At 40.8% G+C, this 13,757-nt stretch overlaps 1 protein-coding gene across 1 annotated transcript; it reads right to left on the bottom strand.

Moving 5' to 3' along the window:
* Positions 1-883: 883 nt before the first annotated feature.
* LOC310878282 (pre-mRNA-splicing regulator WTAP-like) lies at positions 884-5,890 on the bottom strand. Its single transcript, XM_083792533.1, has 8 exons — positions 5,765-5,890; positions 5,345-5,398; positions 4,439-4,494; positions 4,251-4,309; positions 4,022-4,149; positions 3,715-3,893; positions 1,913-2,067; positions 884-1,723 (listed from the first exon to the last, which is right to left on the bottom strand). Exons 2-8 carry the CDS (start codon positions 5,372-5,374, stop codon positions 1,200-1,202), a joined length of 1,131 nt encoding a protein of 376 aa, XP_083648659.1. The 5' UTR covers positions 5,375-5,398; positions 5,765-5,890; the 3' UTR covers positions 884-1,199.
* Between the last annotated feature and the right edge of the window lie 7,867 nt (positions 5,891-13,757).

Here is a 13,757-nt window from a genome sequence, read left to right as displayed (position 1 = left end):
TGCAATCCAATTCAGAAAAGAACAAAAAAGTGGGCCGCAATTGCAGTCATCTAATCCTCAGGGAAATCTAAAGAAAAATAACCTTCCTCTCCTATTTGTGATAATACTGTACAACTCCAGAAACTCGTATCCTCCCTAGGTTGAGGCTAAAATGGTAAATTCCTTTTAAATATTTCATCCTAGTCTGCTGCTCTTTAATTGCATGTTGCAAAGCTGTGTTGCTTGAACTCTGCCCACTGTACTCTTCTCTAGATGCAAGCAGCCAGAGGGATGTAGAGTTTCTAGATGCAAGCAGCTTGAGGGATGTCAAGCTTCTATGTAAGCAGCCAGAGGTATATAGACGTTTGATGGCAGAATGAAAGAAGGAAAAGCAGAGTGCGTGTGAATGGTTACCAGGACAACAGTGGTTCATGCACTTGCATACCGGTAGACACTGACATGTACTGCTAGGGCATTTCACCGCTCTGATGCACACACTGTCCTCAATAAAAGAGAGGCACTGAGATGATTATTTTTACCCATTTTACCCATAATGCTCCACTGGTAAATGAAAAGATGCTACCACTAGATGGAGGGCTTTCCTTTTGAAGATCAAGCTCACTTATAACTTAATGGAATTCATGTGCTATTGCTGTCTCTGTGCAGGGTCTAAAATTATTCCGACCTTTTCTTTTATTGCAGACTTTACATGGAAAGTAAATATCTGAGTCAGGAGAATGAAAATTAGATATTCATGGGTAAACCTTGTAACTCCCAAACCAGAGATCAATACTCTTTTCAGACCATATATTAGTTTACCTAGAATAACTCAGTTGCTGAGCACAAATATAGATTTATAGTCTACTACTATGAACAATTTATATTTTTAAAGCAAAAAAGTAAATTTTAGATGTTAGACATAAAAATTTATTGTAAGTAGATCTACCCCTCTTCAAAAACAAAAAAAGGTTCTTTACAATAAACAGAAAATCACAATCATATCGGTAAAAGAAAATAGCAGCACTTGACAAAGTTCCACTTGACTTTAAATAATTACATTCCTAGTTTAAAGCCTAACATGTTAAGACAATGCTTTACAGTTTCATGGAGAAGTTGTCCACCATCTCATCCATTCCTGGGAAGTGCATGCACATAATATAATAACAGTACCCTAATGGGGCAGGGGGTGATTTTCTATTCTAATAATGTCTCAAAGGAACCTAAATTGTAGAATCCAAGCCGTTCAGGACATGGCTTGACTCTGCAGTCCTGCTACCCTTCCCTGCGGATGTCCTGTCCTCCTGTGAGTCTTGGCTCGAGTCTGCGCCAAGGGAATGTTGTGTAAAGGAGGTCTCACTACCAGTGGGGGAGTCAACTGTCTCATAGGCTTCGCTAAGCTGGCTCACGGCACCACTGTGGTTAGAATTAAACAGTTTCCTATCTGTGTCAGTGGAGGGGGATGGTATTGAACACTGCTCGGTGTCACTGTTGCCCGTTTCCCTGGCGGGCTCTGTTGCCATCCTATGAATGGGGCTTGCTTTGCCTGGACTGTTGGTGATTCCTTCTTGGGAGTCCTTCTTGTGGGCAGGGTCTGGGTGGCCCGGGGTTGCATGACTTCCTGGAGGGCACTGGGCCTGCAGGGTCATCTGCTGCCGAGCCTCCTTCAGCTGCTCCTGAAGGACCAGGATGGTGCTCTGCATGCCCTCCACCTCCTCGTCCAGCTGGATGATGAAATCATTAAGCTCTGTAGCGGAAGAGACACCAAAATAAAATAAAAATATATATCAATGATTGAACAATACAAACAAATCTATGACATCTATTTGGGTTGTTGCAGACTGCTGGAAGATTTCTGAAAACAGTCTGCAAAGACCTTTACCATCACAATAAGTGCAGTTTATGGGAACCATTAGAAAAGGCATCTTCTTCTCACCATCCTGGCTGTTCTTGAGCTCACAGCTGTATTTCTTCTGAAGGGCCAGTTCAGCCTCCAGCTGGGCGATTCGTCCCTGGGAAAGCTGTCTACCCAGTTCCTGGTTCTCCTGGATCAGCATCCGACACTTCGCCATCAGCTTCTTCCCTGTCTGGCTGCAACGGAGAGTTCATACCTTAAAAGGAATAGTTTACCCCCAAATGACTTTTTCTATCAATTACTCACCCCATGGAGACTTGAATTCATGGATATTCTTTTGTTTTTGTCGCATTCCTAAGCCAATTAATTTGATGACCAGCAACGGTTCCCTATGGAGACACAAAGGAGACTCTTTGTGTTTCGATAGAAAACCACTGCTTGTCATCAAATTATTGGCTTAGGAATGTGACAAAAAGAATATCCATGAATCCAAGTCTCCATGGGGTGAGTAATCAAAAAATGACATTTTTGGGGTGAACTATCCCTTTAAACAAGTCTGGTGAGAAAGCAATAAAATAATTCTTTTTTTCTAAAGCTAATAAAGCCACTAGGTTTTATTCTGGTTCTTCAAGATCTCGCTCTCCCTTTAGGGACATTTAGTGCTGAATTGCATTTTAAAGCAATTCAGCACTAAATGTAGAATGCATTTTTGTTGATTTACCATAATCAACAATCTATAAATGTGTTGTCAGACTACACTCGATGTTCAACAAGACAATTAGTTCTGTTGAACAATTATGGTCAAGGCTATTGAACCCTCTTAAATGATCAACTGGTATAGCCACATTTAGAGAAATTAAACTGCAGTGCATGTACACAGATTCTGTTCAAATTAAACTATAAACTGAAAACGTATACTTGACGACAACCCATAAAACCACATTTCAAATATATTACAAAGTGAAATAACTTTGCAACAGATTAAAAAAAAATACAATTTCTGTCAATTAATTTGAAAACCACTCCAACTCCAGCTGCCTGCTAGTCTGTTCCTTTTTTCACATTTGGGTTACCGATTAGGCATTTTAAATACAGATCATTTTCAAAAGTAAACCAGAGTGAAAGAAGAGGAACAACAGTGGTGACCATATGAATTTAAGATAATTCATAACATTAATTAAAATTCAGATTAATGAAATCAAACTGTCATACCTGGACATGGCTCATATTAATGACAAACTGATGTTCAAGGTGCCTCCTGTGTCAGCTCAACTTGTAGCAAGCCCAACATCATTCCAGAGACCAACAGTCTTTAGTATTTATACAGTTTCTGGTGCCTCATGAGCAGCTCCTCCATATCAATTCTCAAAATCTATACTGTACGTGGGTTTGTGGAAATGTATGGTTTTGCCAGAGCATAACGGATTAATAATTAATTTTGAAAACCAAGTACCTGTAGTAGAGGATATATTACAGCTAGATAACAAAATGTTATGTCATTAGGTGTTAAACCTCAATAAACATAAAATGCACGAATCCTATTATCCATCCACAAAGAGTATAATGTTGTTCCTATGTTAACAGGGGCTCATTCGGAGGTTGAAAGCGACCATCTCTTCTGCTTCCTTCATGCTCCTTTGAGCTGTTATCAGTGTTCACCTGACAGTCTTTGACAGTCTATCATGAACAACAATTGCAGGAGTTGGGGGCGCCACTGGATCAGGTAACGTATTTCCCTGGTCTCTCACTCTCTCTCTCTTTTGTGTTTAAATGTCAGTCATGTTTCGAACACAACATTTTCTGCCTTTTCCCACACTTTGCATTCTTGCAGGATGTGAGTTCTCTGGTCAATGTCTCAGCAGGAGGATTGTGGTTTGGTTTACCTATCAGGTGTAAACTTCCAAGCACTCAGTTCATTTTGGGCCTGCTCCAATCTGTCTTTAGTCTCATTCAGTTCAGTCCTCATTTTGATGAAAAACAGGTTGACGGACGGGTCTAGCATGGAAGATCTCAGCTGGGCCAGACTGGGTTGTTGAGCTTGCTTGAGGTACTGAATCTGCGTCTGGATAAGAGCAGAGGACAGGTGTCACATTCAGCTCATGCAGCTACCCATCACTGCAACTGCAACCTTCCAACATGTCTGCCAAGGCTGATGATTATATGGTTGAACAGATTCACAGTGATTCTCACCGAGCATTCCTGCATTTCCTGCTCTTTCGTGGCAAGCCTCATGACGAGGATGTTCTCTCGTCGCGCAGCCTCCTGTTGCTGCTGCTTCAATTTCTCCTCTGACTCCCTCAAGTTTGTAACATCATTTGCTGTGAGACAGAAAATGGTAATGATGATCACTAGTAAATGATCAGTGCCTGGGGGCAAGTCAGAAAAACTACCAGACCAGTTTCATATAAATAGAGCTTACAATTTAACGCTGAATATTTTTTTTCTAGAACTTCGACATATGCTTCGTCCTGCTTCCACCTGGTAAAACAAATTAAAAAAAAAAAACATTAGCATCATTCAAACAGTGCTGCTCATTTGGGTCAGTGGGTGACTGACTGACTGTGGCATTTTCGTGTCGGACTCAGTCAAACTGTAACTTTGTTATACCTTTCACAGAGTTCCTCCCGAGTCAAACTGTTCACATCAGATTCATTTAGACGGACCTGCGAAAGTGGAATAAATAAATAAGTTTATCATGAATTGGAAGAACATTTAGCCGCAATTTACAACTCTAGATTGTTTTATAATGGGATGAATCTAGAGTTGCAATACCCTCCATTGACTCCCCACTCATCCAATTTGGTTTGCGATCTGCTTGTCTTAAACGACGTTAAACTCACCAACATTGCAGCTGTAGTCCAAGCTTCAATTATCCTCTTTCAATCTGCCACCGTAGACAATGTTATGATCTACTTTGTCAAGAAATTCTGTGCAGGTGATTCTTTTTCTAAGTGCTGGAGTTTGGAAGCACTCGTCATAAGTCGCTGAACGGCCCGGCGTACCACCTGTTTCGAATTTGCACATAATGCAGGAGGCAGCAGCGCGACCCGTTAACAAAAACGAGTGCTTCCAAACGAAAAAGAATCACCTGCAGAGGATGTCTTGACAGAAAGCAGCTCATAACATCTCTACGGTGGATTTTTATGAAAAACAAGCTCGGCAGATTGAAAGAGGATAATTCAAGCTTGGACTACAGCTGCAATGTTGGTGAGTTTAACGTCGTTTAAGACAAGTGGATCGCAAACCAAATTGGATGAGTGGGTAGTCAATGGAGGGTATTGCAAATATAGATTCATCCCATTATTAAAAAAAATCTAGAGTTGCAAATTGCGGCTAGAAGAACATTGCGAGTTTAGGACTACTATACCAAACTGCAAACTTCATCATGGGGTATTGGGGTTGATCAAGCATCACGTAGAAAACGGTCACAATGAAGGTAAACTATTCATTTAAAGAGGATAATCAGGCGTTTCTGATAATGGCAACAGCTGCATGGTTAGTTTATTCACTCGCCTTTTTGGGCAAAGGTTCGTCGTCAGTCATCCTGCGGCCGCTGGGTTCGGTTGGCTGTGAAATAAAATGTTTTTCATCAGTTGACAGTTGACAGTGACACCAACTTTCAGTTCGCTAGCTTAGCATACTATATTATGTTAGCAGCTAGTTTCCACGACTCGGACTGTTTGTCTATGGTCGGACAGCTCCGAGTGGATCGAGTAGTTAATCTGTTAACGACGTTGATTTAGCGCAAAGAGCTTGTAAGGAAAAGCACAATTCTACCCCGAGCTAACCTTCACTTTCAAGTTTCAACGAAATGAACAAGCCAAGTTTAGCATGGAGGCTAGCTGCATTAGCAAGCTTCTGGATATATGTTGCTATTTGTGAAAGCAATCGACCAAACTAACAAACGTTAGCTAAATAATGTTAACTTCTTACCCGAACGCAGTGTAATAGTACAATAATCGTTCCGATGGGCCCTGAATGACTGTTGAACTAACAGTGCGGATCCTATGATGATGACTGCAGTGCTCTGCAACAACAAGACAAGCCAGCTAACGGTTAGGTTACAAGGACCATTCTGTTTTGTGACCACTAGGTGGCGCTTCGATTCATTATTGGGAAAATAATATTTTATCTGGGTATTTCCTCCGAGGAAAGCCTGGCGAGTGGCGACACGAGGTTGGTGCACCAGTATCTGGGTAATAGTTAGTTAGCCCCATATGTGCCCTCTCCCTACGCTTATTCTGTAGCTCGTAGGGAGAGGGCACATATGGGGCTAGGTAATAGTTAGCCTCGGTCCCAGGTTTACTTATCTGCTAAAAGAAAATAGTAATAGTACGGTAATTACCAATTAGGCCTACTAACAATAATTGGTATTACGGTCCCTAGATGTGCTCAATGGATGTACCCAGAGTCGAGACAGTACCCAACCCAACTGTACCAACATGTATTACATGAGCGTCATCCGCGATGATTGGTGAAGCAGAGCTGACCATATTCTATCCTTGAACAGGATGTATTCTTTCTGTTAAAGGAATAAGGATAGAGCTAGATCATGGTTTTGTAATGTTGGTAATGTGATGTGAGTGACAGACTTGGACAAAGATACCTATCTATTACTATTACAGGCCAGTCAATCTAAATTTGACCCAAAGGAAATTGCAATAGTAATCGTTCATGGGTTTTTATGATCATCCAAATGACATTAAAAATCACACCCGTGTGAAGTGAGGAGTGCTAATATATTAAAGTCTAACTCATGTTGATTACCTCTCGCCTTTATTAAGGCGTCTTACTGGTGTAATGGTGATGCAACACAAACATTAAACGCCATTAACAATAAAGAGACAATATGATGTAATGAGGCACATTATGAGTAAATTTTCCCTTCATTGTCAATGGAGTTTACAAAACAAACATTGAACTAAAGACAAACATTAAACCTGTGTATAGGAGGGGCTAGCGCCCCTCAGAAATTGAGAAGGAAATACTAAGTGGATCATAGTAGTAAACTAGAAAAAGTGCCCTTCTGGGCACAGGTCTCCACCAGGTTATCCACAGATCCGTGCAGTTAGAGGTAAAAACACTTTTCGGCCAGTTATAGCGCCACCTTGAGGCTGAGTTGAAATTGTTCATGTGGCATTTTGTCCTGGGCCTAGTGGGAATGTGGGTGCACAATTTCATGGAAATCACGCGATGTGTTCATGATTTGCAGCATTTTGTTTGAAACTGAGCAGTCCTGTGAACTTTGGAAGCCAATCTTAACCAATCAGGATGGAGTCTGAGAAATCTGAAAGACCGGTTTGGTTGAATGGCTCTAGAGAGACTGTGTACCAATTTGCGTGATGTTTGGACAAAATCTGTAGGTGTACTGTGCAAAAACTTGTTTTGCACAAAGCGGCCTCCTGGTGGCGCTATAACAGGCCGTTCTGGAAAGTTTGGGGCAGAGGTTCATCGTTGGCATCCAGGGAGTGTGTGTGCAAAATTTGGCATCGAGCGGGTTGTTTTGCACAAAGCGGCCTCCTGGTGGCGCTATAACAGGCCGTTGTGGAAAGTTTGGGGCAGAGGTTCATGGTTGGCATCCAGGGAGTGTGTGTGCAAAATTTGGCATCGACCGGGTTAACGGTGGCCGAGATTAGCTGTTCACGGACACACGGACGGACACACAAACGGACGGACACACAAACGGACGGACGGAGTGCAAAACATACTCTCCCCACATGCCTTCGGCCTGGTGGAGACAATAAAGGATGAAAGTTGGGTTACCACTAACAACCTATATAAGGCGAAACATTTCAAATTTTCATTATGCTATAAGTATCACTAGACCGGTGCCCGCCGTGCCCGGCTGTAGAGCACCGAGTCGGTAACAATGGAAGTTGAAGATCCATGCCCCAATCGACTATGCAATACACGTTCTACCCGTGTCGGAGTACCCGTTAAATCCATCTGCCTGTGTCTCTTTTTATGCCCAATGCCCATATATGGAGATTCCTGGTTCTGTCTCTCTGTGTCCCTTTATTCCCATCTATGGAGTTCTGTGTCATTGAGCATGCCCAAATATAGATTGTTGTGATGTCAGAACAGGCCAGCTCCATATACGGACACTGGGCAGGGGCCCTGCAGAGCCCGGGCATCAGCCTTTTTTGGCAGATCTGGACAACCGTGAGTCCGACAGACTTGACACCGGGCACTGCACTCCCTGTGGGGGTGTGAAACGCTTGTGTCGAATGTCAGTGGGGCGAACAGTTCTCTAATTACGTGCATTACAGCCGTTACACACGTACAGACGTACAGAGATATATGGTGCATTTATAGATGGATGTGATGTGTCAAACTATAGAGTTTTCATGATTCTGAATCCATTGCAAGCTTTGGTTTTGCACAAAACATACTCCTTAAGGCCTATTCATAGTCTGGATTTTCGGTGGTAAGGTGACCACCGCTCCGGTGGTGAGCTGACCACCGGAGCTGAAATAACATTGAGCGGTGGTGAGTAAAAACAGAGAGAAGGGCTGGAGCGGTGGCGGTGGTTTGCTCTTCACCGCGGCTCGTGACGTCATGTTGTAGTTCGGCGGTCACCCCACCACCGTAAATCCAGACTATGTATGAGCCTTTAGGCTAAAAACGGCCACAGCCGTCATCACAAATGTGATGAGGACCGAGGTAATCACATTTGGGCAAGTGACTATATGGCCGAATTTATCCCAAGGAGTGTTTTTCGTGCAAAACTAATGCTTGGAATGCGTTCAGAATCATGAAAAACCCTAGTTTGACACGTCACATCATTGGTATACCAGTAGCTCCACTCCCTGCCTTCAACTTTCAAATAAACTCAACATGCTACTTAAAGCATAATGAAAGAATTTTGACTCCCAACTTTCAATCCCTGAATTTACCACGATCCACTAAGTATTTCATTAACATGTTATATTTGGATGACCCTATGGACCATAAAAAAAACTATTGCAATTTATTTTGGGTCACGTCCCTTTTTAGCTTAGATTGATTGATTGAAGAATTTAACAGATTGGAGAATTATAGTACATTTCAAGCACAACTCAATTGACTGGCCTACAATATATGGCACAAATAGCCCAATCTCATTAGTATATAGGGCCCATGTTGGGATAAAGCAATTTGAGATGTTGTAGTTAGTTTGTAGGCTCTATAACAGACATGTTGGCCTTGTTTAAGGCCATCGTCACTTAAAGGGAAATGTCACCCCTTTTGCAACCAGATATTTTAATGATGTTTGGGAGACAATAAACACTTTCTTGGGGGTTTTATGTGGGTAATACGTGTTTTTAGATATTTTATTAGCCTATTTCAAAGTGTCAATGATGTCATGACTCACTTCCTTCCTGGACTACAATTCTCATAATGCTTTGGTGCACTGCTCCTCCTTGTGGATAGGTGGAGGGCTGTCTTACTGAGACAACATGTAGTCCAGGAAGTAAGTGAGCCCAGTGTCCATGACATCATGGACACTTTGAAATACTATCTAAAACACGTTTTACCCACATAAAAACCCCAGGACAGTGTTTCTTGTCTTCCAAACATCATTAAAATAAGACCTGGTTGCACCATGAAGTGTCCCTTTAAGGTAAAATATATGCGCAATTTCCGCCAAGGAAGGCCCTGACTTAGGCCAGGGTTTAACATGAACACCAATAAGGACAATAACAAAGGGCCATGTCTATGTTTCACAGACAGTACAGTATAATGTTGATACACTACACCGTGGTCAGGTGGTGTACACACTGAGTCACTGGAGCACAAAGGAGATGACAATAACTGACAGGCAACCCAGCCAACAGAGGGTTCTGGACACTGCACGCCCAAACACGATAAGATTGCACGGTTGGTATCGGGTCGTTATGTGGTTTACCCTAGACGACACTGGGAAAGGTGTCACTTTAGGGCTCAGTTGCATGCTGCTCATGCATGTTAATTATTGCAACCTAGATAAAAAAGTACCAATAATTGTCTCCACCAGGCCGAAGGCATGGGGAGAGTTTTGCACTCCGTCCGTGTGTGTGTCCGTCCGTCTGTTACCAGCTAATCTTCGGCACTGTTTACCCGGTCGATGCCAAATTTTGCACACACACTCCCTGGTTGCAAACATGAACCTCTGCCCCAAATGTTGTTATAGCACCACCAGGAGGCCAACTTTTGAAAAACATTTTTTTTATATTACTCCTCCAGATTCTGTCCACAAATCCCGTAAATCGTTACACACTATCTCTATAAACATTTTATCTAGTTTTATATATATTTATTTTGTATCGTTTTGTCTTTATTGATAGATTACAGTAGTTTGAAATGTGGAAAGGGAAAGACATGCAGCAAAGGTCGTCGGGATCGGGAGTTGACCACGCACACACTGTCAGGCTGCATCAGCTCCTAGGTGCATGCCCTGACTGCTACCCTAGCTGTCCGGCCAAAAATCATCTTCAATGTTTGTGTTTACACACTTTTGTCTTCAATGTTTGTGTTTACACAGACCCTCAAAGCTGGACATAGGAGGGCTTAGCGCCCCTCAAAAATAGTTATTAATCATTTATGATTTAAAGGTGTTGTATTACCTCTGGCAGAGATGTGTCAGAGTCTAATGAATGTCAACATCTTCTAATGACTTCTGATGTCTTCATTGCATAGGGTCTTTTCAGTTATTTTATCTTGGAAAAGAACAAGAAAACACTTCTGGGGTCATTTTAACGTAGACCTACTCAGAATTTTGTGTGCTCCCCAGACAGTTTTTTAAGTTGCTTGATTCAATTTAGATATTTGACATTCATTTTGTCACACATGTCCACTTCCTATGCCATTGTAACTTCATTTTAAGCATGTTCGATTCATTTTTATATATTTCTTTTTCCACAGATGTCCAAAATAGGGACACCACGTTGGAAAAAAGAGCCATGGTGTACAGAGAACAGTGGTCTGCTGCAGTGGAACCTGGGAGTGTTCCTGCGCTCTTGGGAAATCCCAGTCAGAGAAATTACATTGGTGAATGGTAACCGTGCACCAATGGTGACATGGTTACTGGGGGTGCCTGAGAGGGAGAGTACTACTGTAGGTCCCCTCAACCCCTCTTGGCCTGCATTGAAACATGTAATTAACGCTGGAGTCTCTCAACAGGAAGATCACATTGGTGTCACTATGGGTATCACACATCTACACCTGGATCCTGTGCCATACATTCTGCATGCTGAACTGTAAGGAACATAACATGTCTGTTACATATTGCACAGTCTTGCCATTCAACATGCTGCAGAGCTGTAAGGAACATACAATAACACATCCGTTACATATTGCATAGTTGTGCTATACAACCTGTTGAGCTGTAGGGAATATAACCGTTACATATCGCACAGTAGTAAAACCAATGAGAAAGCAGTTGGACATATAGTTTGTGGCTTTAGACCAGAGAACTATGCACGTCCCACTTGATTGTAAAATCTTTAGTGTTCATTTGTACACTCTGAGACTGAGAGTGTACAAATTTCACTCAAAATAACATAACATACAAATTGATAAATTAACAGGCTGTCACTATGCACTGTGCACAAATGCGCAGTGATGTGCACTGTATCACTACTTATTTATGAGTAGAACATTTTTACCAAACTTTATGATACTGTTTTGCAGGTGCTCATTTTAAACAAAACATGAATCCATTGTTTTTGTAGTGAGCAGTGATACCCTAACATAATGCAGTGCTTAAATAATTTAATGCCTTGTTTCATCGGATACTAGCAACTTAAGACGTTGAAGTATGGCTTACAGGCTGGCCATATGTGTAATTGATGAGTTGTACTCGTTGTTCAATGGGAGTTTTATTGAATAGAAGTTGTCAAAGCGTGACTTAATTCAGTAAATATAATAATCAATGATTACATTTAATGCCCCTTTCTTTTTTTGTAGGAGGGACACTTTACCTGTCACGTCACATCTATGATTTTAATCGTGACTACACTCAAAATAGATACAAATAGATACCGTAGCAAGGCCCATTTTGGAACAGTACCTTATTAATGATTAAAAGGAAAGCATTCTTCCAGTTTGGCTTGATCGACTTGTTTACTTGCATGAAATTCTATCACATGTGACATGACAATTTATTCATTAGCTTCCATTTGTCTCTTGCTGAGGTCTACTAGACTGGAGCAGTACTGCATGCATAGTTTTTATATTACCTTTCAAATGAGTCCACCGTTCTGTTCTGTTTTGGAATCTTCTGTATATTTGTTGCGTTAGCTTTGTTTTTTGGGTGTTTCTAAAAGGAAACATGAACATCATTCTGGGATGATTAAAAAAAAACTTGACCTGGTATCGGTATCCTAATACCTTTGTTATACAATTTGTGCTAAAATGTTTGCATGATGTCTAATGATTCTTGGAGATCTCTTTAGTGCATGCTAGATGGATAACATTTTCAGGGAAACTTATCCACATTGTCCGGCCAATGCAATTATTCTATAAAGAATTATTCTTTAAAGTTACAGTAAACAAGTACTTTAAGTGGGTATTTAAGTAATGTATTTGCATTACATCTTATTGTATCAACAGTCTAACTGGATTGGCAGATTCAGCTCATGATGACGTCTGTCAGCAGTCCCTAGTTATAGTTACCAGGCTCGGGTTCGACAGTTCATACACTATTCATTGGCATATCGCATCACTCCAGCCCAACTTCAGTCTTGGACGAACCTAATTCTTTTCTGTGCAACCTCACTTTACGGCCTTATTACTATTTCTATGTAGGTGCTCAAAATGGTTATGTAGTGTTGTATTAAGTTTTGGAGAAGAGAAAGAAAAGTTCAGGGTCTTTTTTGGAACCTGTTTGGAGGTTCCTCTTTCTTGTTGGTATGTATGAAGCGATTCTGTTAATTTGTTATCATTATCAACAAATTCTGTTAATTTTGTTATTATAATCTTGCTAAGCTATCCATATTGTGGAGAATATGCTTTTGTCATGTGTTTGCAGAATGCGTTCAGTACATAATTAGACATTTTGTATTTTCTTTAAAGAACTTTAAATTAATATATTGCTCTTTCAAAATGGGACCATTGCTCTCATTTGTTTAAATGGTTACTTAAAATGTATTCTTGTTTGTGTGTTTAAATGTATGTTATTATTGGCAGGCTCCAAAATATTCAGAATTGTATGGCCAATGCTTTTCCTTTTTACCTGTCAGTTGCTACTTTTGCGATTTGGGTATTTCTTTGGCATACTATATGTGGTTATTGGTTTTCCCAACTTGCAATACACTAAAATGTGTTTGATCATTTGTCTAGTACGTGGCTTCAATTAAGATTGTATTAAACTCACATGCCCCATATGCTAAATTAACTGGCCTATGCAGAGTTTAAGATATTGTGCGTTGTTTTATATATTTCATATAAGTGTCAGTGTAACAATATTCAGAGAGTGTGGGTGGATTTGTTGGGGTGTTAAAAAACACCAACAACAGTGTTTTCACCTATATACGTTTATTTTTAGTATGGAAAAATGTAAAATGCATCATACCAATCAATTACTTTAAGTGTATTATTTTCCACAATGCATGTGAAATCTATCCTCTTCTAATTGATGCATTAAGGTCAGCTGAGTTGAATAATTAAAAGCTTCTATTGGAGGCTAATTGAGGGTGTGGTAGAGCAGAATCAACCCTCTGTCAATGCACTGGCATGTGTACAACAATACTTGAAGTCATGTTATGTTTAAATATGTTTCGTATGTGATAGTGATAGTGATATTGAGACATTTGTTGTTTTAATCAGTGGTGGTAGAGCCATTCGAAAGAAGGTGAATAATCCTTGGTAGTGCATAGAATATTTGTGGTCTCAGATGGTTTGGTGGCTTTAATCTGTACGAGTTTGCTATCTTGATAACAAAATCATTAAAAATAGATTCTGTTTC

Source organism: Protomyctophum parallelum, assembly GCF_964188405.1.
Source record: "Protomyctophum parallelum genome assembly, chromosome: 20".
Lineage (NCBI taxonomy): Eukaryota > Metazoa > Chordata > Actinopteri > Myctophiformes > Myctophidae > Protomyctophum > Protomyctophum parallelum.
This window is presented reverse-complemented; position numbering and strand designations above follow the sequence as displayed.

Excerpts from the sequence above, each read along its gene's own strand:
- LOC310878282 (XM_083792533.1), bottom strand. The coding sequence starts at position 5,374 with ATGACTGACGACGAACCTTTGCCCAAAAAG. Across the intron at positions 4,495-5,344 it reads ACGAACCTTTGCCCAAAAAG|GTCCGTCTAAATGAATCTGA; the intron begins GCGAGTGAATAA and ends CCACTTTCGCAG. Across the intron at positions 3,894-4,021 it reads AGGAAATGCAGGAATGCTCG|ACGCAGATTCAGTACCTCAA; the intron begins GTGAGAATCACT and ends GCTCTTATCCAG.